The 25578-nt window shown below is 44.3% G+C and overlaps 1 protein-coding gene across 14 annotated transcripts in view; it reads right to left on the reverse strand.

Annotated features, from left to right (window-relative positions):
* The window catches only part of LOC110493208 (pleckstrin homology domain-containing family A member 6), a 168738-nt gene that overhangs the window by 60853 nt on the left and 82307 nt on the right, over positions 1 to 25578 (reverse strand). For 7 of the 14 annotated variants that reach the window (XM_036950069.1, XM_036950072.1, XM_036950071.1 and 4 more), the window contains 4 exons: positions 18955 to 19038; positions 8827 to 8977; positions 8410 to 8514; positions 7663 to 7735 (listed from right to left, as the gene is read on the reverse strand). In XM_036950069.1, coding sequence (XP_036805964.1) covers positions 7663 to 7735; positions 8410 to 8514; positions 8827 to 8961 — 313 coding nt within the window. In that variant the 5' untranslated portion in view covers positions 8962 to 8977; positions 18955 to 19038. Of the gene's footprint in view, positions 1 to 7662; positions 7736 to 8409; positions 8515 to 8826; positions 8978 to 18954; positions 19039 to 22545; positions 22863 to 25578 lie in introns of those variants that run through there. The other 7 variants (XM_036950078.1, XM_036950065.1, XM_036950068.1 and 4 more) reach the window with 5 other exon arrangements.

A 25578-nucleotide genomic window follows, 5' to 3' on the forward strand; every position in this document is an offset into this window, starting at 1 on the left:
GTGATTGTGAAACCTGTGGCAGAGCTTCTCAGTGTTCACCAACAAACGCCGTGCCCATCCAGAGACACAGAGACGCTAGGAGAGGCAAAACACACAGCAAACACACCTCTGAAAACACACACTTCTGAAGACACTCCTGCTAGCACAAACACTTATGAAGAAGAAAGTTGCCTACAATGACTGTGAAATGTCACCTCATTCTGACTCAAGTCTGACTCTTGTTTGACACCACACAGACTCCCTCCCCTTTGTGTGTGTGTGTGTGTGTGTGTGTGAGAGAGTTAAGACACAGGATCAGGGTAAATCTGCTCCCTAACAGCTATATATTAGCATCCCAAAACAACAGCATATCAACGCTTCTGAAGATGCACAAACACTCTATTTAGCAAAGAATTCCTCTATATTTACTGTACACTCAGGGTCAGCTAGGACATTGGTAACTTGTGACATCAAGTCCCTGACTGTACATACAGCATTAGGCAGTCAGCTATTTTGATCTGTTGGGAAATGGATATTTGGGATGTTTTATGATCCTTTGGAGATGGGGGTGGTATGTAGTGCTAGAGTTGTTAGAGTTGCAGAAATGTAGCTGCAAAGTTGCCAGTTGGAATCCCTGGCTGAGCACTGAAGAGAACCGGGGACTTCTATACACACTCCTAATCTCCTTGTATAGAGCAACTACTCCACCTCCCCTGGCCAGGACAGCTGACATGCTTTGACAATGTCACCTCCAAGTCCCAACAACAAAAGACCTTAGCATCTTTTTGCCCCTCTCTCCTTGCTGGCATGGTGATCGTGGCAGTAAATCGCACAGTCAGACATGCTCCCTTCCTCCCTCTCTTTTTTTCCACAACACAGCTGGGAGAAAAGGGAGGGAGACGAAAACATCCCATCAGACGTGTGTGAAATCCCGAGAGAGGAATCACTGTGACCAGAAGGAGAGAAAGGGGGAAGAAAAGGAAAGAAAAGGAAATGGAGAAATTATAGAAAAGCAAGCGGGGCTCTGGGGCCAGTTTGTGAATATTGCTCAACGTGAATTTGGCCGTCGCTTCACACTGAGCTATTGAATCACAGAACAACCGGAACATTTCAATATGAAAGATTCTTAGAAGCTGCTAAGCTCCAATTCATGTGGGGGTGTTTTCTGATTCCCGGTTCTATTCTTATCATTTCATTTCTCTGCTTTGCTTTGAATACGTCCTTATTCACGTTGGATTTGCGTCTGTGTGTACGGGATAGGGAATGGAGTGGAGTGTTTTATAAAAGGAGCAATTCCAGGTTAACTACAGGGAATTAAACACCTAGTTGCATCCTGTAGCTCACAGAATACTGGTAGATTCACCAACAAAATCACTTTTAACCCAAGGAACCTGGAGTTCACTCTCTCTCAGGACTAGGAATATGTGTGTTTGAGTGGTTTAAATAGGGCAGAGTAGGGTAAGTTGAGCCCTTTTTTACATTCAGCATCACTCTGTTAAACTCTTGAAACTAGGGGCACTATTTTTATGTTTGGAAAAATAACGTTCCCAAAGTCAACGGCCTATTTCTCAGGACCAGAAGCTAGAATATGTATATATATATATTATATTGACAGATTAGGATAGAAAAGTTTCCAAAACTGTCAAAATATTGTCTGTGAGTATAATAGAACTGATATTGCAGGCGAAACCCTGAGGAAAATCCAATCAGGAAGTGCCTCTTATTTTGAAACCCTTCTGTTCCTATGCATGCCTATCCTCCATTTAAAGGGATATCAACCAGATTCCTTTTTCTATGGCTTCCCTAAGGTGTCAACAGTCTTTAGACATAGTTTGATAGGTGGGGGCTCTCAGAGTGAGATTTTGCGCTACAGAGTAAAGCCGCCATTGTTCCTCCCACTGTTATTGAAAAACCTACACACTCGGTTGATATATTATCGAATATCTATTTTAAAAACTACCTGAGGAATGATTATAAAAAAAGGTTTGACATGTTTCTGTGGACATTATGAAGACCATTTGGAATTTCCGTCTGCGTTGTCGTGACCGCTCTTTCCTGTGGATTTCTGAACATAACGTGACAAAGAAACGGAGGTATTTTGGGTATAAAAATAATCTTTATGGAACAAAAGGAACATTTGTTGTGTAACTGGAAGTCTCGTGAGTGAAAACATCCGAAGATCATCAAAGGTCAACGGTTAATTTGATTGCTTTTCTGATTTTCGTGACCAAGCTTCCTGATGCTAAGTGTACATAATGCTATGCTAGGCTATCGATAAACTTACACAAACGTTTGGATTGCTTTCGCTGTAAAGCATAATTTCAAAATCTGAGATGACAGGTGAATTAACAAAAGGCTAAGCTGTGTTTCGCAATATTGCACTTGTGATTTCATGAATATGAATATTTTTTATCAATATTATTTGACTGTTGCGCTATGCTATTCAGTGGTTGCTGACGAAAATTATCCTGTGACAGGGATGGGTAGCGTCAAGAAGGGAAATGTAATATTATTTCTAACAAAGATACGTACATACACTGAGTATACAAACATTAGGAACACCTGTTCTTTCCATGACAGACTGACCCGGTGAATCCAGCATAAAGCTATGACCCCTTTTTGATGTTACCTTCAATCAGTCTAGACGAAGTGGAGGAGACAGGTTAAAGACGAGATTTTTAAAGCATTGAGTAAATTGAGGCATGGATTGTGTACTTGTGCAATTCAAGACAAAATATTTAAGTGCCTTTGAACGGGGTGTGGTACTAGGTGCCAGACGCACCAATTTGAGTGTGTCAAGAACTGCAACGTTGCAGATGTGTATCAAGAATGGTCCATCACCCAAAGGACATCCAGACAACTTGATACAACTGTGGGAAGCATTGGAGTCAACATGGGCCAGCATCCCTGTGGAATGCTTTAGACACCTTGTAGTCCATACCCTGGCATATTGAGGCTGTTCTGATGGCAAAAAGGGGAAACAACTCAATATTAGGAATCTGTTCCTAATGTTTTGTACACTTAGTGTATATTTCGGGATGTTGTGTATCCCTGGAAATAATCAGAATTCATGTAAACATTACAGTTTTGAAAACATAGCTTGTCCAAAAAAAGTGGTCTCTTGGTACAGCATACCCCGGGTGTGGGGTAAGTTGAGCTGCGGGACAGGGTAAGTTAAGCTGCTCACAAATTCTTGTACTGAATGAAATAATGCCACTACCTTTTAAAAACACATTTCAATACAATCACAATCGCTTTTTGTCTTTTACGCATTTTAAGCATATTTTAACACAGGCTTAACACCTAACAAACAATTTGTACTTTTCAAAACACTTTGAAAATAGGCCAGACCCTGTTGTTACCTCATATGCTAGCGATAATGCCTAGCATTACAAAACACTTCAATTTGCTCAACTTGCTATTGGCTCAACGATGGGCTCAACTTACCCCAAGGTAAACACATTTTGACCACAAGGATGCACTTTCATGCTTGATTTAGGACCTCATATTGAAGCTGATAGAGACCACAACTGGTGTACAAGTATAAAACAATCTTTAAATGATCAACTTCGGTTTAGATACAAGCATCATGAAACCTCTATCTCAGTAAATTAATTTGACTTGGTGAAAATCTTTTTTTTTTTTAAACCTAACTTGATTATCACTTTTTCTATGTGGTTTCTTCCTTCATATACTCCATGAAATGATGACCTGATCCTAAATATTTGGTCAAATTATAGATGGTGTGCATGATTTACACACACACACACACACACACACACACACACACACACACACACACACACACACACACACACACACACACACACACACACACACACACACACACACACACACACACACACACACACACACACACAGCTGTGTGTGTGAATGAGACAAATGCAACAAAAGGGTCTCTAATTATCCATCATTTTGTTTAAAATGCTACTTTGTACTTCTACAGTGGTAAATATGAAATATTAAAAGCTTATTCCAAATGAAACAAGCGCCCCCGCCTCTCAAGGTTTAAACCAGTGAAAGTTAGTTCAGGGTCTTTGAATTGCGTTAATCTCTCTACTCTGCCAGTCTGCCTTTCTATCTGTCTGTCTTTCGCCAGCAAATTTGCAACATTGTATCGACTGGATCCAGCTCGATGAGCGCAGGACAGACACCGCTGTATTTGCAGTCCATATTTCAGCCCCTTTTCAGGTGTCCCAACTTTTCTTCTATTCTTCAAGAGTGAATGTCACTGAATGTCATGACACTTTTTGGTGCTGGAGAAGGACTTTTGTCTATTCTGCTATCAGAGTGGTTGGGTTAAATGCTGAAGACACATTTCAATTCCTTGCATTCGGTTCTGCAACTGACTCGGTATCCCCTTTCCCTTCAAATATGGCAGACAGGACCTGAAGGTCAGGGACTTAGAGAGTATAGAGAGAGAAAGAGAGGGGAAGGGGGGGAAAGACAATTATCATCTTCTTTCTTCTTCATCTTGTATGTGGTAATTCTACCTGGCCGTGGGTTGTATGGGTAGCAGAGGGCTGCAGGTGGACCAGTGGGAGTGACAGACTGAACATCTGTCATGTTAAGAGACAGAGACAACCTCGACCCTCTCAGAATTCCGTCTTCCGGAGTAGTGTGCAGTCGATGTGAGTCACCTTCAATGCTGCCCTGATGGAGAGACTGTGCTGTATAAGGAGTGTGTGTGTGTGTGTGTGTGTGTGTGTGTGTGTGTGTGTGTGTGTGTGTGTGTGTGTGTGTGTGTGTGTGTGTGCGTGCGTTAAATATCAATCTCTATAGATTGCTGACATAGCCGAACGTACTCAAGTCTTTTGTAAAGCATTTCTCACCACATACCACAATGACCCTCTCGCACTTCTATATGTACACAGAGCCACCCATAAACCCACACACACTTACTGTAGCTCGTACATCAAACTCTAAGAAGATACCTCGAGCCGTGTGACATATTCAAATGCCACATTGTTTATTCTCCACTCCTGGCTGTGGCTCAGAAGATGACAGATGAAGACCACAAAGATTTGGGGACTTGGCATGGAGGAGAGTAGAGACACTGTGTGATATTAAAGCACCTTGAACAAGTCAACAGTCCTCTTGACATAGTGGTGACGTGCACCAGACCCACAGCCTTCCACTCTGCTAACAGAACACACTGACATGACATCATGTACTGTAGCTAAAAAAAACACAAACAATGTCAACATTTTAAATGTGACACCAGCCTATGACAGTACAACCAAGCCAAGGATGGAACAAAGCTTTCCAGTTGCCAAAGCAGATACAACCAAACAAATCCCCAGAGTAGGACTCTGAGAGACAGACAGAGGTAGCAGGTGTAGTGAGGTGTCTTGGCCAGGTTTCCATTGAAAAACAGATTCTAGCCACAAAGGGCTCTGCTTAAAATAATGCCAGCTGAGACACTACCCATGGTTCTTTTTACTTTTTTCCTTTATTTAACTAGGCAAATCAGTTTAGAACAAATTCTTATTGTCAATGACGGCCTGTTCAGGGGCAGAACGACAGATTTGTACCTTGTCAGCTCTGGGGTTTGAACTTGCAACCTTCCAGTTACTAGTCCAACGCTGTAACCACTAGGCTACCCTGCCGCTCTGTGGCACTGCCTGGATCAAATAAAGGTTACATAGACAATGTATACATGCTGTAAATTTTGTAAATATTTTGTTAAGTCAACCCCATGTATGTACAGTTGAAGTCGGAAGTTTAAATACACTTAGGTTGGAGTCATTAAAACTTCAACCACTCCACAAATGTCTTGTTATCGTTTGGCAAGTAAGTTACTTTGTGCATGACACAAGTAATTTTTCCAACAATTGTTTACAGACAGATTATTTCACTTATCACAATTCCAGTGGGTCAGAAGTTTACGTACACTAAGTTGACTGTGCCTTTAAACAGCTTGGGAAATTCCAGACAATGATGTCATGGCTTTAGAAGCTTCTGATAGGCTAATTGACATCATTTGAGTCAATTGGAGGTGTACCTGTGGATGTATTTCAAGGCCTACCTTCAAACTCAGTGCCTCTTTGCTTGACATCACGGGAATATCAAAAGAAATCAGCCAAGACCTCAGAAAAAAATTGTAGACCTCTACAAGTCTGGTTCATCCTTGGGCGCAATTTCCAAATGACTGATGGTACCACGTTCATCTTACAATCAGTAGTACGCAAGTATAAACACCATGGGACCACGCTGCCGTCATACCGCTCAGGAAGGAGAAGCGTTCTGTCTCCTAGAGATGAACGTACTTTGATGCAAAAAGTGCAAATCAATCCCAGAACAACAGCAAAGGACCCTGTGAAGATGCTGGAGGAAACAAATACCAAAGTATCTATATCCACAGTAAAACGAGTCCTATATCGACATAACCTAAAAGGACGCTCAGCAAGGAAGAAGCCACTGCTCCAAAACCGCCCAAAAAAATCCAGACTACGGTTTGCAACTGCACATGGGGACAAAGATCGTACTTTTTGAAGAAATGTCCTCTGGGCTGATGAAACAAAAATACAACTGTTTTGCCATAATGACTATCGTTATGTTTGGAGGAAAATTGGGGAGGCTTGCAAGCCGAAAAACACCATCCCAAACGTGAAGCACGGGGGTGGCAGCATCATGTTGTGGGGGTGCTTTGCTGCAGGAGGGACTGGTGAATTTCACAAAATAATAGCATCATCAGGCAGGAAAATTATGTGGATATATTGAAGCAACATCTCAAGACATCAGTCAGGAAGTTAAAGCTTCGTCGCAAATGGGTCTTCCAAATGGACAATGACACCAAGCATACTTTCAAAGTTGTGGCAAAATGGCTTAAGGACAACAAAGTCAAGGTACTGTAGTGGCCATCCCAAAGCCCTGAACTCAATCCAATAGAAAATGTGTGAGCAGAACTGAAAAAGTGTGCGAGCAAGGAGGCCTACAAACTTGACTCAGTTACACCAGCTCTGTCAGGAGGAATGGGACAAAACTTATTGTGGGAAGCTTGTGGAAGGCTACAAGAAACATTTGACCAAAGTTAAACAATTTAAAGGTAATACTACCAAATAGTAATTGAGTGTATGTCAACTTCTGACCCACTGGGAATGTGATGAAAGAAATAAAGGTGAAAATCATTCTCTCTACTATTATTTTGACATTTCACATTCTTAAAATCAAGTGGTGATCTTAACTGACCTAAGACAGGTATTTTTTACTAGGAATAAATGTCAGGAATTGTGAAAAACTGAGTTTAAATGTATTTGGCTAAGGTGTATGTAAACTTCTGACTTCAACTGTATATGTGCATTGCAGATATTGTTGGACAAGGTTGACCAATCTCGTCCACACAAAAAAAAAAACTGTCAACAAGATAGAGTATATTGGGACGTAGCCAACACATGGTTGAACAACCGGATCTGTCAGTTACTGTGAATTCTACCTGCTGACAAAACAACATAGCACAGTACCACACAAACACAAGAGAAGACAAGAGAAGAGAAACAGTGCGTCAAGAATGAAGGAAAACCCTTTCTGACTAAAACACAATGAAATGCAGTAGAATAAAGCAGAATTATAAAGATGTCCTCCAATGAAGGGTGGCAATGGGATATTAAAAAAAGAAAAGATAATTTAAAGAAAGAAGGCAATACTATGACAGCAACCTACCTTTGTAGTAGAACAGGCATCGGTCAGTCAGGACAAACCATCTCTTGTTCCACTGTTTCACTCCACTGCTGGCCTACAGGGAGACAGAGAGAATAACGCATATTGAGATGGCTTTGACTGGCCTAAAGGGAGACACTGACAAGGGGACTAAAAACACACAGTGAACTGGATGGGACTCCAGAGAGTAGACAAAACAGTTTAGACTGGACCAAATAACTTCGGGGGGGGGACACAAAAACTGGACTTAAACAGTGTGAGAAGTACCGCACTATGTAAAAGACAGGAAGACAAATTCAATGAGACCTAAACAACGCGAGAGGGGAAGCAACACTGGACCAAAACAAAGTAATGGTCTGAGACATATTGGATCAAAAAAAATAGGAGAGACGAGGAATATTGAACTGAAAAAATGAAGAGAAAAGGGAAAGCAACACTGGACCAAAACAAAGTAAGTGTCTGAGACATACTGGACCAAAACAAATGGGAGAGACAAGGAAATATTGAACTGAAAAATGTAGAGAAGAATGGCAATACTGGAAGAAGAGCATATCTGGTCCTAGTTATGAGATATGGGGTATTATGGGGTATTATGGGGCATTTGACTCACGTTTATTTATAGAGCCCTTTTTACATCAGCAGTTGACCACAAAGTTCTTGTACAGAAACCGAGCCTAAAACCCTTATAACCACTACGCATAAAGGAAAGTGCATCATGCTGATGCAGAATAGTGTATAGAGCTGAATGACCTGTTTGTATAGCCAGCCCTGCTTAGCTACTACAGCTTTAGGGTTCCTCCTCATGGAGTTAGAACGCTTCCCAAACGTAGCAGCTTTCTTTGGAGTACGAGATGCCTGGAGAAGAAACAAGGGAAGGAGAGAAGGGGAGAGGGAAGATGAGAGAACAAAAGGGACCTCTTTGCATCACTGAATCTGTCATAAAACCATGATGTGGTGTGTGGTGTAGTGAGGTTGTGAGGTGTGTGTATGTGTGCTTGCCTGCGTGCATGCTTGTGTGTACGTGTGTGTACGTGTGTGTAGGTGTGTGTGCACGAGTGTGTGTGTGTGTGTGTGTGTGTGTGTGTGTGTGTGTGTGTGTGTGTGTGTGTGTGTGTGTGTGTGTGTGTGTGTGTGTGTGTGTGTGTGTGTGTGTGTGTGTGTACTGACCCGTGGTGTGAAGGGCTGGGACTGGGTCTGAGACTCTGGGGAGGATAGGTCTGATACCATGGTGGTGCTGTTGGAGTTGCAGTTAATGTCGCTGGGTGAACTCACAGGTCCTCTACCTCCTACATTCCCATTCATCTCCAAATCACAGCTCCTACACAAAGAGACAGAGACAGAGAGATAGATTCAGTGACTTATACACTCAACGTTAATAACACATGTAAACACATTATCTTTGAGACCGCCTGGATAAGGTTGGAGTGTCAAAAATGACCCGTGATACTCAAATGCTTTTAGAGTGAAGAGGAGAGGGAATAAAGAGAGAGAGAGAGGAGAGGAGGAAAGGAGGGAGAATGACTAAGACTTCTCTCCTTTCCTCTGCTTCTCTTCTGCTCCTGCCGAGCCCTGTGTTGTGTGTTCAGTGATCCAGTTATTGATGTCTATATAAAGGCATGCTCTGCCTCTCCCTGCATCGCCAAGTCCTGCTCTGCACTGCCCACCCTGCTAGATATTGATCCACTGACAAGCAGGAGGGATGAATTGTACTATCTCCTCCCTTTTTCTCTCTCTCTCTTTCTATCTCTATTTAACTCACCTCCAATCTTCCCCTCTGTTCCACTCTCGGTTTATTTTCCTTCCTCCAGCTCCCCCCCCCCCCCCCCCCCTCTCTCTCTCTCTCTATATAGCCCCATCTCTCTTTCTATCTCTATTGCGCATGATCTTGACCTCTTTCTTCCTCAATCACATTCTCTTACACCCTCCATCTTTCTCTTTTCCTATATCTCACTTTCACCCCCTCCCCTCCTTTTCTCTGGTCCAGTAGGCTTTGGAAGTGCAGTAATTGGGAGCAGAGCATGATTATTTTCATAAGAAAGGTAAGCAAAGCTAATGTGTGATTCATTTTTAATAGCATCTGTATATAAATATGCCCATGCACATGATGCAGACACAAACAAACTGGAAGCTCTGATGCACAGAAAAAGTTACAAAAACAACAACATATACAGAAATCATATACTCCAACTGCTCTCTCTTAATCTGACTAAGTGTTCCCTTATAGTTGGAGAGCATCTGGTTGTCTTGGTGATGGCACAGGGCTGCTCATTTATCCTAAGTGGAGATTTCCTTGTTTCTCCCTCATTCACCTGTCCATCTCCTCATTTGAATTCCATGCGGTCACTGTCACTTGTCCACTCAAGCTTAATATTGTTGTCATCTATCGCCCACCAGCTGCCCTTAGAGAGTTTCTCAATGAGCTTGATACCTTGACCAGCTAATTTGCTGATGATGGCTAATCACTTTTTGTACTTGGCAACTTCAACCTCCCGACTTCTGCCTTCAATTAAGTGGTAGGCCACACAAACTGGGCGTACCTAGACCACTCCATCACTCCTCGACGAACCTATCTCCGTTTCAGTGTGTGTTGGGATACCAGCCGGTCCTGGCACCTTGGCATCCGAGTCAGACCGAGGCTCCTGCGGTGGGGCCCTTCAAAGTCCTGAGAAGGATAAACGAGGTGTGTTATAGATTACAACTCCCTTCCTATTATCGCATTAACCCCTCGTTTCATGTGTCTCTCCTCAGGCTGGTGGTAGCTGGTCCTCTGCAGGACGGTGAGGTTCCGGAGGTCCCTCCGTCCCCTCTGGACATCGAGGGGTCCCTGGCGTACACGATATGGGCCATTCTGGACACGAGACCCCAGATGAGGGGCCTGCAGTACCTCGTGGACTGGGAGGGGTACGGTCTGGAGGAGAGGTCCTGGGTACCGGTGGGGGACATCTTGGATCTGTCACTGTTGAGGGATTTCAATCGCCTCCATCCGGATCGCCCTTTCACCTCGCCCTCCAGGTCGCCCTCGAGGCCGGTGTCGGCGTGCTGCGGGAGCCGTGCGTCAGGGGGGGGGGGTACTGTCATGACTCCTTCCTGTTCGGGTGGCGCTCAGCGGTCGTCGTCACCGGCCTACTAGCTGCCACTGATCCCTTTTCTCCCTTTTCTGTTTATTAGTTGCACCTGTGTTTAGTTTAGGATAATTGTTTGGGCTTTATTTACCAGCCGGCCTGCCTGCTAGTTGTGCGGGATTATTTTCAGTGTACGTATGTACACGGCTGTAGGTCACAGTTGTCCGTGTGTGTGTATATTTTGCTGGACTGTTTAAATTCCCCGTGTTTGGGGCGTTGGTTTGGGTTGGCGTCGTTTCACCGTTGTGGTGTAATAAAAGTAGCGCTACCCTGAACTCTCTGCTTCCTGCGCCTGACTTCTTCCTCCACCACACCCCGGGCGTTACAGAAGGAGAACATTCTGGTGTTTGATTGCATATCTGACAGAGAGGAAGAAAGATGATGATTCTTATGGCATTGCACATTGTCAATGTAAACCGGAGTGACGTTACACAACGGGCCAAGCAAGCTGTTCAAACAAAACTAAAATGACACAGGACAACTTACTTAGTTAAAGGGATTCCAGTCTACCGTGAAGCGTTCATCCATTTATACGGGGAAGACTCTAGCTATATTTTTAGATATTATACATTTCTAATTTTGTCAGAAAGTCATTTTCATTGCAAGTTAAAGCGTACTGTTAGCTAGCTAGGTAATGTTAGCTGGATGGCTCTCTAGCTAATGCTAAGTGTATGATTTATGTAGTAATATTATTTGTATCTCAGAAATCCATTTGCATTGCTAGTTATAGCCTAATGTTAGCTAGCTAGATTCATGAAGATTCATACTACAGCATTTAATGCATGGTGGCAAGCTATGCCAATCAGTTTTGTATTGCAAGTAGTATGGTTTGGGATTATGGTTCATTGTTTAGCTAGCTACATGTCTAAACAAAAGAAAAGATTCCACTTCACCAGATGATTACATGACCCATCAAGTTATCCAGGTGTGTCTGGGGGTGATTACTGTCATCTATTGTACTTCATGAAAATGTGAACTACGCTACCTCACTCTGTTTAGCACATGGCCTTACATGTAAATCATTAAAGAGATGGGGGAGGCAAAGGCTTAAGAGGGTAGGACTGATGCTGAATGGGTAAAGACATAAAAGAGTTCTCCAGTTGGTGTACCAAAACATACAAGGGCCATTTTCTCAAAGCAGAATTACTTTTCAACTGCTGTGTAGGATTTTTCATTTTGTAGCTCTGAGTCTGTACTTTCATCCAACGTAAAAAACACCATTTCAAATTTTGCAACATAAGACTGAAAATAGGTGGTTGGTCACAAAACTGGGGCCGAGAGACTGAAAAATAGCTTCTATCTCAAGGCCATCAGACTGTTGAACAGCCATCACTAACACAGAGAGGCTGCTGCCTACATACAGACTTGAAATCATTGGTCACTCTAACAAATGGATCTCTAGTCACTTTATTAATGCCACTTTAACACTTTAATAATGATGTTTACATATCTTGCATTACTCATCCCATATGTATATACTGTATTTTACACCATCTATTGCATCTAGCCTATGCCGCACGGCCATCTCTCATCCATATATGTATATGTACATATTCGTATTCCATCCCTTTAGTTAGATTTGCATGTATTAGGTCGTTTTTGTGAAATTGTTAGATTGCTTTTTGATTTTGCTGCACTGTCGCAAACTAGAAGCACAAGCATTTCGCAACACTCGCAATAACATCTGCTAACCATGTGTATGCGACCAATAAAATGTTATTGGATTAGATTAGATTTCGATCACATCCATCATCAATAACAAACAGGGCAGGCCAGCATTTTGTCTCAGAGTGTGCAACTTTTATTTAAAAATAAAATAAAATGCATTTTTTTAGCAAAGATTGGCCTACGTTTGCATCTTTACAGAAAACGTGTTCTGATTGGAGCTCTGGATTTGCTATGCTGCATTTTTTAAACAGACATAGCAGAGATGTGCTTTGGATTAAATATGACGATGTCCTGAATATGGTGCAAATGTATGCTCAGTTATGTCACCTTCATGTGAAGAAGCACAATGATTTTCGGCTCCTGAACAGGTCAAATACTTTGGCCGCTGGACATTGATCAGTCATTGGATTTAGCCAATTTTCGATCAGACATACGGAGGATGAATATTACATATCATGTAAGTATATCTACTGAGATTATGATTATTCTTTTTTTTATATGGATCCATAAAAGATCAGTTAATGACAACATCAATTATACATTTCTTAAAATACATGGATATGTTCATGCCTAAGTATAAATGCTTAGATATGTCAGCATGTTGACACATACCTTTTCCGGAGTTAAAAATAGTCAAAAAAATATATAAGCAGATGCACTCGCATCAGGGGCATGCCTTGAAGGGATATCACCCCAGATATCTCCCTGGACTCATACGGCAGCAGGGAGATTTCTGAGGTCCGGATTAGATGTACGTATGTAGACATATACAACTGGGGCGGCAGGGTAGCCTATGGTTAGAGCGTTGGACTAGTAACCGAAAGGTTGCAAGGTCAAATCCCTGAGCTGACAAGGTAAAAATCTGTCATTCTGCCCCTGAACAAGGCAGTTAACCCACTTTCCTAGACCGTCATTGAAAATAAGAATTTGTTCCTAACTGACTTGCCTAGTTAAATAAAGGTAAAACATAAAATAAAACAATTAAGTACATGTGTCATGCCCTGATCTGTTTCCTTTGTGCTTGTCTCCACCCCACTCCAGGTGTCGCCCATTATCCATTGCGTACTTTTGTCTGTGGCCAGCATTTTGTCTCAGCTCCTGCTTTTCCCCCAGCCTTCTTCTTTCCACTCGGACTGCTCGAGGATAGCGTGCATTATTATGCTGATGTCCGGGAGGGCACTCGCCTGGGCCACAGCGGTGTGGGAGCAACAATCCACCGTCTGCCTCAGTCTGGAGGTATGCATGGCGGAGGTGAGAAAGGTTTATGAGGCTCAGGTGTCCGGAAGAGAGGCTGCCCGGAAGTTATTCCAGCTTCGGCAGGACTCCCTCAGTGTGGCAGACTATGCGGTGGATTGCCGCACGCTAGCAGTGGAGGGTGCCTGGAACCCGGAAGCGCTGTTCGCCATGTTCCTGCACGGATTATCGGAGGAAGGACGGGCTTGCAAACCCTGGAACTACCGACGGATCTCAACGCACTCAATGCTTTGACCATCCGGATCGATGGACGGCCACGAGAGCGTAGGAGGGAGAAGAGGTCTGATTGTGGTTCCAATTGCTCACTCAAGGATCACACATTGCATCTGATGAACTCTGGAAGTCGCCAGTGTTTACGCCTCTGAGAGGATCCGAGCTTACCAGAGTTCCTCCAAGAGCCTCCAGAGTCTGCCGATTTACCTCTTCCCAAGCCGATGCAGCTCGGCAGGGCTAGGCTGTCTCCAGCCAAATGTGTACGCAGACTTCACACCCAGAGTTGTCTGTATTGTGGTGCTGCCGGTCATTAAGTGTTCCTGTGGTATTGGGATTCTCTTGGCTCTAGCGACACAATCCCTCGATTGACTGGTCTACTGATGCCATCGTGGGCTGGAGCCCGTTCTGCCACGCTCACTGCCTGAAATCAGCTCTGCCTGCCCCGGGACGTCTTCCTGGAGGCTTGGAAATTGCCCCGAACCTCTCCTCCATTCCCGCAGAGTACCAAGACCCCAGGGAGGGGGCACGGTCCACTTCGCTTCCACAACACCAACCTGTACCCAAGGATGTTAAGCGGAATGCGCTGGCACGCCACTATAGCCCCGCGGCTACACTCCCGGAAGCCGAGACCTTTCACCCCTGCTCCAAAATCATTAGCCCCTCTGCTGTTCATCCTCTGTTGCCCCGTACCCTCCGTATACTTCATACTTTTCATGTGTCTAGATATAAACCCATCTCTCACAGCCATTTGTCTCCTGTTTCCAGGCCCACCCCTCTCTCTTGTCTCATCAATGACCAACTGGAGTACAAGGTGAGAAGGCTCCTGAAAGTTCGACCTCGGGACAGGGGATTCCAGTACCTGGTTGACTGGGAGGGTTATGGCCCGGAGGAGAGGTGCTGGGTCTCAGCGAGGGACATCCTAGACCCAGGCCTCATCTCTGAATTCCAACGCTGACACCCGCTCAACCAGGTATGCGTCCAAGTAGGACGGCAGGTGGAGTCCCTAGAGGGGGGGGGGGGTACTGTCATGCCCTGATCTGTTTCACCTGTCCTTGTGCTTGTCTCCACCCCCTCTAGGTGCCGCCCATCTTCCCCATTATCCCTTGGGAACTTATACCTGTGTTCTCTGTTTGTCTGTGGCCAGTTCGTCTTGTTTGTCAAGTCAACCGGTGTTGTCTCTCAGCTAGATTACCGACCTCTGGCTGAACTGATCCTGAGCCTGCCTGCCGTCCTGTACCTTTGCCCCACTACTCTGGATTATCAACACCTGCCTGCCTTGACCTGTCATTTGCTGTAATAAACATTGTTACTTCAACACAGTCTGCATTTGGGTCTTACCTGAAACGTGACAACATGTGGATCTAGAGCATGTCTACTCCTTTTATCTAATAAAATGTCACATATCCAGATTTATAGAGATAAATATATCCCCTGATATTGACCCTTTCTGATAAGTGAGAGTGTTTGAAATAATCCCACATCACCCCTCCTCACCCAGATTCCAAGACAATTAACATGAGAGTAGAGGTGTTCACGCTGCAGTGTCCTGACTACGTTTCCAAACTAACCCTTTAAACTACTTCCAGTTCAATAATTTAACCATTTCCCTTCCAATTCAGCTCCTCCTCAGGTTTTTGCTGTAAAAGAGTGCCATCAACTCCCCTATCAAACTGACGGTAAATACTGTATATTGTAAATATCCCCATTGTAACGTTTAGCTACAGTATTTTATATTGTAGCTTTGAACAATAACTTGCTGTAAAACCCTGCCTCTTTACTGGCACCATCATATCTTATTAATGTCCAATGCATCATCAGCTCGATACAGAATTGATTGTGGTGGAGAAACAGAATATGAAGGGGGTGGGAGTATTGTCTTAACACCACCAGGGCATTTATCTTCCTGACAGGAATGTGTAATTATTGGTATAAATGTTATAATACCAGCCTAATAATCCAATAGGAGCCTGGATCCCATATGCTAGCAGCAAAACAGTGTTGCAATGTGTGAGTGTATGAAGTGCGTTAAGTGTTTTGTGAGTGTGTGTGGGGGGAATGAGCAGGGGGGATGGGTGGTGTAGGTCTCAATGTCATGGTCCTTAATGTCTTTTCTTGTGCCAGCTTTTTGGATAAGCTCGAGTTACCCCAACGCACACACACAGTTTGACAGTAAGCAGACCCCAGTTCTCTGCCTATGAGCAGATTGCTGGGCCACATCAGCTCAAGTGCTTTCCTGTAACAATTGTACTGTGTTTTCCCAGTGGTGTAAAGTACTTAAGTAAAAATACTTTACAGTACTACTTAAGTAATTTTTGGGGATATCTGTACTTTACTATTTATATTTTTGACAACTTTAACTTTTACTTCACTACATTCCAAAAGAAAATAATGTACATTTTACTCCATACATTTTCCCTGACACACAAAATTATATTTTGAATGGCTAGCAGGACAGGAAAATTGTCAAATTCATGCACTTATCAAGAGAACATCCCTGGTCATCCCTATACTTAATTATATAAACTCAGCAAAAAAAACTCAGCAAAAAAAGCAACCCATGGTTGTTCAATGAACCAAAAAAAATTAATGTACATGCACCTGTGGAACGGTCATTAAGACACTAACAGCTTACATACGGTAGGCAATTAAGGTCACAGTTATGAAAACGTAGGACACTAAGGGGCCTTTCTACTGACTCTAAAAAACACCAAAAGAAAGATGCCCATGGTCCTTGCTCATCTGCATGAATGTGCCTTAGGCATGCTGCAAGGAGGCATGAGGACTGCAGATGTGGCCAGGGCAATAAATTGCAATGTGAGACTGTGAGACGCCTAAGACAGAGCTACAGGGAGACAGGACAGACAGCTGATCGTCCTCACAGTGGCAGACCACGTGTAACAACACCTGCACAGGATTGGTGCATCCGAACATCACACCTGCGGGACAGGTACAGGATGGTAATAACAACTGCCTGAGTTACACAAGGAATGCACAATCCCTCCATCAGTGCTCAGACTGTCCGCAATAGGCTGAGAGAGGCTGGACTGAGGGCTTGTAGGCCTGTTGTAAGGCAGGTCCTCACCAGACATCACCAGCAACAGCGTCGCCTATGAGCACAAACCCACCGTCGCTGGACCAGACAGGACTGGCAAACAGTGCTCTTCAGTGAAAGGTCGCGGTTTTGTCTCACCAAGGGTGATGGTCGGATTCACGTTTATCGTCGAAGGAATGAGCGTTACATCGAGGCCTGTACTCTGGAGTGGGATCGATTCGGAGGTGGAGGGTCTGTCATGGTCTGGGGCAGTGTGTCACAGCGTCATCGGACTGAGTTTGTTGTCATTGCAGGCAATCTCAACACTGTGCATTACAGGGAAGACATCCTCCTCCCTCATGTGGTACCCTTCCTGCAGGCTCATCCTGACATGACCCTCCAGCATGACAATGCCACCAGCCATCCTTCTCATTCTGTGCATGATTCCCTGCAAAACAGGAATGTCAGTGTTCTGCCATGTCCAGCGAAGAGCCCGGATCTCAATCCCATTGAGCACATCTGGGACCTGTTGGATCAGAGGGTAAGGGCTAGGGCCATTCCCTCCAGAAATGTCCAGAAACTTGCAGGTGCTTTGGTGAAAGAGTGGGGTAACATCTCAAAGAAAGAACTGGCATATCTGGTGCAGTCCATGAGGAAGAGATTCACTGCAGTACTTAATGCAGCTGGTGGCCACACCAGATACTGACTGTTACTTTTGATTTTGAGCCCCCCTTTGTTCAGGGACACATTATTCCATTTCTGTTCGTCACACGTCTGTGGAACTTGTTCAGTTTGTCTCAGTTGTTGAATCTTGTTATGTTCATACAAATATTCACAGATGTTAAGTTTGATGAAAATTAAAGCACTTGACAGTGAGAGGACGTTTCTTTTTTTTTGCTGAGTTCATTAGCAATTAAATTTACTTGAGATACTTAAGTATATTTAAAACCAAGTACATTTAGACATTTACCAAAGTAGTATTTTACTGGGTGACTCACTTTTACTTGAGTAATTTTCTATTGATAAGATATCTTTACTTTTACTCAAGTATGACATTTGGGCACTTTTTCTACCACTGTGCATACCAGTGTAGAGACCGTGTGACAAACCTCATAGTGACAGGTGTGATCAAAGGGACTCAGTGAAAACCTGCTACTATATTCCATCTCTCTACAAAAGGTTCTATCTAGAACCTAAAAGGGTTCTTTGGCAATCCCAATAGGGGAACCCTTTGAAGAACCCTTTTGTTTCCAGCTTAAACCAAAAAGGATTCTACCTGGAAACAAAAAAAAATGGGGAAAGCCGGAGAACCCTTTTGGAACCATTTCTTCTAAGAGTGTTCACTCTGTCACACACACACTGTCTCCTCCTCTCCTATATCACAGCCCATTTGTCTGTGTGCATGACACAATGATGTGTTCTCTTGTCTGGTGACAGGCTATAGTGTCAGGTCAGCTGTAAAGCTGAGTGAAAGGGATGTTTTGTTCATTCTTCTGAATACAGCAACACTAAATAAGGTTGTATTAAGGTTACGATTGGGGGTAGTCACGTCAGGACTCCGGTATGTGTGTATCGGTTTGGTTTAGGTTAGGGTAAAGTTGGAGTAAGGTTGAGTTTGGATTGTACTCTTGTCAACTATTTGTGTAATTGTCTGATTAGGGTTATGTTGGTTTAACGGAATAGTTTGAGATTTGGACAGTAAGCCCTTTTTTCAACTTTTTCTACTCTTTTCTAGACTTCCATTCATTGCGCTAACACTAGTTAGCAATCGCTCCAGAAATGACCTTCAATGTCCTTCAAACTACACGCAGAGACATAAAAATGGTATCCATGAGTTCATCTGACTCTGGGTGAGCAGAATTGCCAAAATCTCAAACTATCCCTTTAAGGTTAAGATTAGTTTATAATAAGATTTTAATTGGCTTGTACTCACGTCAGGCAATCATGTAGTGGTCCAAGTTTACTTAGGGTACGGTTGTATTAAAGTAAGATTAATGTTGCACTCACGTTATGTAGGTGTGAATCGGTCCGGTCTCTTTCAGCTGGATCTGGATCACTGGATGTCCAGCTGGTCCGCTCGGGTCATTTTGGCTGGAGAGGAGGAGAGGAGGAGAAAAAGAAAGAAAGAAGGGCATTTTTGGTGGAGATCCATGCTGTCTAGCTGTCAGACATGATGAGCGCAGCTGATCGATGGCTGATCTGTTGATCGCTGACATCACAGCAGCAACACAGCACCTCAGCAACCAGAACAGTTTCATTATCAACAGAGGTGATTAGTTACTGATCCAGAATCAGTGTGTGGTGAGGGGTCAACATGACATGGTGGTCAATCAGGGTCCTGTTCAACCACCTCCCTCAACATGATGGTCAAGACGATCGAGATGATCAAGAAACAACACCACAACATGAGTTCTCCCTCAGCTCCTCTGTCCATCAGACAGCAGGCTAAACAATTATGTCTGCACTCAGTTAGACAGACTATGTAGGGAATAGGTCCATGTCTGGAGTGGTGTGGCTTTCTCTGTTTGTCTGGATGTACAAGTGTTCCTGTGATCTGTGTGTCGGTGTCCCTTCCCTGCTATTGATTTTACACCCACTGCGGGCCGAGGCAAGGGCTGGTGTGTGCATGTCTTTCCTGTTTCTGCTGCACAGTGTAATCTAACCAGTCGTAAATAGCTGTGGTTTTATAGGTGGAGTGGTGCAGTGTGGTACCCTGCCTCCCCTTCTCCTCACCAGAGCTATCCTAGACTCTATTTGATATTCCATCTCATCAATCCCACTGTAGACTGGATTCATTGCAAACACAACCTGGTTCACTGGCATTAACACAAACCAGAGGAGGCTAGAGGGCGTAGGTTTAGGAGGACAGGCTCATCGTAACGGTGGGACTGGAATGGATGGAAAGACACTCAAGACAATTATTGCACAATTTAATTTATTCTGTCCCAGCCATTACAATGAGCCTGTTCTCATTTTATCTCTGCCCACCAGCCACCACTGACACAAACACATGAAAACCCCTAATCACCCGGTCGTGTACAGTCATGAAGATACTTACATTGCATACCTGTGCACACTCACATCATACATGCATACACAGACAAAACATACCTGCTCACACACACATCTTGTACACAGATGTACAATTACAGGAGTTAAACTGACGGGGCTTTGTATAGTGAAAGATAACAGTGAATAACCTTTGATCTCAGGGATGGTTTCTTAAGCGGATTTGCAAAACACACAGGAGTATGCTCAAAGCTGACTGTGGGATTCCCCTGCTGCTAGTCTGAAAGACAGACTGCAGACATGAGGGCCTTATCAAAGGAGGGGATGGTAAGATTGTTAGGACCGGAGGAAAGGCCTGAAGTCAGAAAGATGTTTATAGGAACACACCCTTCTTACCTAGGTATACTATACTCTTGGGAGAAAAGGGTTCCAAAAGGGTTCTGCGGTTGTCCTCATAGGATAACCCCTTTTGGTTCCAGATATAACTCTTTTGGGTTCCATGTAGAACCCTCTGTGGAAAGGGTTCTACATGGTAACCAAAAGGGTTACACCTGCAACCAAAAGGGTTCTACCTGGAGCCAAAAATGGTCCTTCAAAGAGTTCTCCTATGAGGACAGCTGAAGAACCCTATTTGGTTCTAGATTGCACCATTGTTTCAAAGAGTGTTGTACTAGTACATGATCTGAAAGCTTCTCTCTTTACTCATCCAAGGCTTAGGGAAGCCAGCCTAGTTGTTTTACAGCCTAAGAGGACACATATTGTAGGCCAAAGACACAGAGTAAGGACATAGGAAGACTGTGAGGATCAATGATGGTCCATGGCATAGCCCCAGGGATCCACCTAGACTCTTAAAAAAAGGGTTCCAAAAGGGTTCTTCGGCTGTCCCAGTAGGAGAACCCTTTTTGGTTCCAAGTAGAACTATGTTGGGTTCCATGTAGGACCCTCTGTGGAAAGGGTTTTACATGGACCCCAAACGGGTTCTACCTGGAACCACAAAGGATTGTTCAAAGGGTCCTCCTATGGGGACTGCCAAAGAACCATTTTAGGTTGTAGATAGCAGGTCCAAGTTTCAGGTTTTAGAAATCACTAGATAGGGCCTTGACCCTTTAACGAGGACAGACAGCATACTGTATGGTAGTCTTTTGCCGTACACTACACTAAGGCACTGTTCCTAGAGCCAGAGCTTGTGCAAGCTTTTGTTCCAGCACTGAAAGCATCTGATTCAGCGAGTCAACGACTTGATGATTAGTTTATTAGTTGAATCAGATGTTTTGGTGCTGGGTTGGAACTAAAGCCTGACCACCCCGGGGGTCTCCAGAACCAGGGTTGAAGAACAACGCTCTATGTAAGGCAGGGCCGAAAACCTCCACCCCCACAGCCTGTCTCTCTCTCTGGCTCTGGCTCTACGCACTACTGGATGATAATATGTGTGTGGCATCTGGCCCAGACTCTGCCATGCAGAGAGTCTGTGTATCCTCCTTCTCACACAGACACACACACACACTGGACACACACTGGGCACTCACACGTGTGCACACACACACTTGACACACACACATACACAAACAAACTCACACATGCAGTGATAGGTAGAGAGGATGATGGTGGCCAGCCAAGAACACAGTCAGGCAGAAGGCATGCACCTCCTGACACCAAAGGGACAAAACACACACCCCTCTGCCTGTGTGCAGCTAACCATAACAAACCTCCGACAAACCACCTACAGCCTGCCTGGGCACTGGGACAGCTGCTGCTGACCTGTGTGTGTGTGTGTGTGTGTGTGTGTGTGTGTGTGTGTGTGTGTGTGTGTGTGTGTGTGTGTGTGTTTTTGTGTGTGTGTGTGTGTGTGTGTTTTTATGTAGTCTTTCAATACTCTTCCTGGGGTCCAAACGTGTGTGTGCGTGCATGTGTGACTTGGTCTCAGAGGGTCCGACGACTGAGCATGCCTGTTCATGCGTAACCTACAAACCTATATAGAGAGAGACCACATCGCTGCCTGCTTCTGCTTATGGAAAAACAAATAGCTAAACAGCATACGGTAACATCAGTGTCCTTAATATGACCACAAACTGGACGACAAAATTACTTGAAAAATAATGGACCAGTTCCAATCACTGCCCTCACGTTATATAGGGTAAACATATGGTAGCAATGTTTAGCCATGACTGCTAGGCTACTCACACTAGCATGAAAGTCAAGCCATAGCCCCAACACACACACACACACACACACACACACACACACAGCTAGACACACACACACACACACACACACACACACACACACACACACACACACACACACACACACACACACACACACACAGCTAGACACACACACATCCCTACACACACACACACACACACACAATCCTATACACATATCCTATCACTGTATCAGTCGCTAACTCACACAACTGCCAAATAAAAGCCATAAAATAGATTCCCTGTTCTTTCTCTCCAGCAGCACTGCATTGCAGTCCTCTCTGACCTCCAGCTTCTGGTTCTCTCTCCCCCCAACACACTGCCAGCCAGCCCCAGCACAGTCCACCTCCCCCAGACTCGGCTACTCCGCTGTCTCCCTACCTACCTCACCCTCCGGTCCGCGCGGAACTTCAGCATCCTTCACTGGATCAATCATATAACAGATGAGACAGACAGAGAGGGAGAGAGGGATAGAAAGAGTGATGTGTAGAGGTAGAAAGAGAGATTGAAAGAGAGGGGAGCAGCTGGCTAGCTAACACACTGCCAGGAGAAAGCCGCTTTATTGCTGTCGCTGTAGGGGTGTTGGATATAGTAATTGCTGTCCTCCTTTCTCTCCTTGAGAACGCATGCTGTAACGAGCCTCTCTCTCTCTCTCTCTCTCCTCTCTCTCTCACACACTCTCTATCACTGGCCATTGCATCTCCCCTCCTCTCTCTCTTGCTCTCTCTCTCTCATGCTCCCTTGTCTAACAGAACTGCAAGGCTCAGCTTATTCAGTCCCAGGATCTGGCTGTCTATCTCGCTCTCATACTCTCTCTCCCTCTCTTTATCTCTCCCTCACTCTCTCTTTATCTTTCCATCCTTCTCCCTCGCTATTGTTTTCTCCCAGTGGGGAGACGGTATGACAGAGACCCATGTGGCGTCCTGCCGGGCCCCAGATTGAGGTCTGAATGATCCCCAGCGTTGGTGTAGGTCTGGCAGGGAGAGTCGTAAGCATTGTTCCACAGGGAACAGTGGAGGGGGACGCAGCGGCTGGAGGGGTAGTGAGTGGAGGATAAACAAAGGACGTATGGCCATTCAGGTATAACAGCCAGCACATCAGTGCCACTCCCTCCCTTCCCCACCCTCTCCTCTTCTCCCTTCTCCCCCTCTCCGCCACTCCTCTCCGTCCCTCCCCCTAATAGAGAGACGTAGCTTCTCTGTCACTCATAGTGTCATAATTAGATCCATATTTCACAAAGAGACAAGCTAAGCATTAAAGAACAGAGCCAAGGGCCCTGGGAGGGGCGGCCATATTAAAAGTTCACAATCACTTCATGAAAAGCAGCGTTTCTGTGTGAAATCAGATCTGGCCTATTCCTGTGAAATGAAGATGCACGGTCATGGGTGGGAATTTCCCAATGTGAGTGTGCAGACTCCTGTAGACTTTTGTGCATCCCGGAACACTTGCGTGATAAGGGAATTTCTGGGATAGTAACTTCCCAATTATGCATTACAGTTTTTTATGATTGCTTACACACTAAAACTGAACTTTTCCCACAATTAGCAAAACCTTACACTCGAGGAGCAAAACACAAGGCTAGATTTGCACAACTGTAAGCACATTGTCAGCTTCACACTATTTACAAAACATTACACACAGTGATTTGCAAAACACTAAACACACTTGTATACATCAGACACAGAAGTATATCATGATGTCACTTCCTTGCAATTCCAAAGCACTGACTGTCAAATTACCACACCTATGAGCCAATCTGTTAAACACAGCCATCAGGTGCACAAACACATGATTGCTAAATTGTAGACACATCAATCAGGTTTGACTATAAAAATGCAGCAGGTAGGTTCACCTGCCTTCAACCAAAATGGAAGGAGTCGGAAGAAGAGTGAGGGTGAGAGGAGGAGTACACAGAGGAGGAGAAGGAGGAAGAGGCAGAGGCCGAGCCAGAGGTCGAGGAAGACGTGCACAAAGAAGAAGAGGACCAAACTTATCAAATGACATTCGTGCAGCACTAGTGGACCATGTTGTGAACCACGGATTGACGCTGAGGGAGGCTGGACTGAGAGTTCAGCCAAATCTTAGCAGATATACAGTGGCATCTGTCATAAGGACTTTTAGACAAGAAAACAGGTAGATCTGTCTACAGTTACAGTAAGTTACATGTATTATTCTCTACATAGGATTGAGGGTCGGGAACGACAAGGAGGAAGGGGGCCCATATTCACGCAAGAACAAGAGAGAGATAATAAACATGGTTTTGGCCAATAACGCTATCAGGCTCAGAGAACTACAAGCCAACATTATCAGTGACCATGCCATTTTCAATAATGTCCATCAGGTCTCTGTCAACACTGTCACGCATCCTGAAAAGACATCAGGTTCAAATGAAACAACTTTATCGAGTGCCTTTTGAGCGGAATTCAGAGGGTCAAACGACTGCGGCATTAGTATGTGGAGGTTTGTATTGTTCACTTTAGCACTGTGATGTTGCATTCAGCACACATGCCTTTTTTACATTGACTGTATACTAGACCTATCCTGAACTACACAATCTTGTCTTTCACTGTATTTCCAGGAGTTTTGCAGATGGAGGCTGAGGAAATCCTGTACGAATTCATATATATTGATGAGGCAGTGTTCAACCTCACAAAAGCAAGAAGGAGAGGCAGAAATATCATTGGCCACAGGGCTATAATCAATGTCCCAGGGCAACGTGGGGGTAACATCCCCCTTTGCGCTGCCATTTCACAGCATGGGGTTGTCCTCCATGCCAAAATGGGAACTTACAACACACCTCACATTCTCGCATTTTTGGACCGATTGCACCACATCGTTACAGCAGGTAATGAAATGCACCAGATGCAATACACGGTCATCTGGGACAATGTGTCATTCCACCGCTCTGCTTTGGTCCAGAACTGGTTTCAACAGCATCCACAGTTGACAGTACTATACCTTCCACCATGCTCTCCGTTTCTAAACCCTATCAAAGAGTTTTTCTCTGCATGGCGGTGGAAGGTTTACGATCTCCAGCCCCAGGCTCAGGTACCTCTCATTCAGGCCATGGAGGACGCCTGTGACCAAGTTGACGCCGCAGCTGTGCAAGGATGGATTCGACATTCAAGACGGTTCTTCCCGCGTTGTCTTGCTAATGATGATATTGCTTGTGATGTTGATTAAATTCTCTGGACAGATCCAGCTAGGCGAAGAGATAATGTATAGTATGTTGACTGAAGTATTTTCTGTACAATGTTGTCAGTTTTTTTCAGATTATTTTTATGTTTGTTGTTGTTATTTACTGTAATTGTAACCTGTACTGGATACAGTATTTTACGTTTGTCTGTTTGCTGAGCTAACAGTGTTATGCACACTACTGTAGTAGCATGAAAACTGTTTTGTTGTGATTCTCCATGTT

The sequence above is a fragment of the Oncorhynchus mykiss genome, chromosome 17, assembly GCF_013265735.2.
Source record: "Oncorhynchus mykiss isolate Arlee chromosome 17, USDA_OmykA_1.1, whole genome shotgun sequence".
Taxonomy (NCBI): Eukaryota; Metazoa; Chordata; class Actinopteri; order Salmoniformes; family Salmonidae; genus Oncorhynchus; species Oncorhynchus mykiss.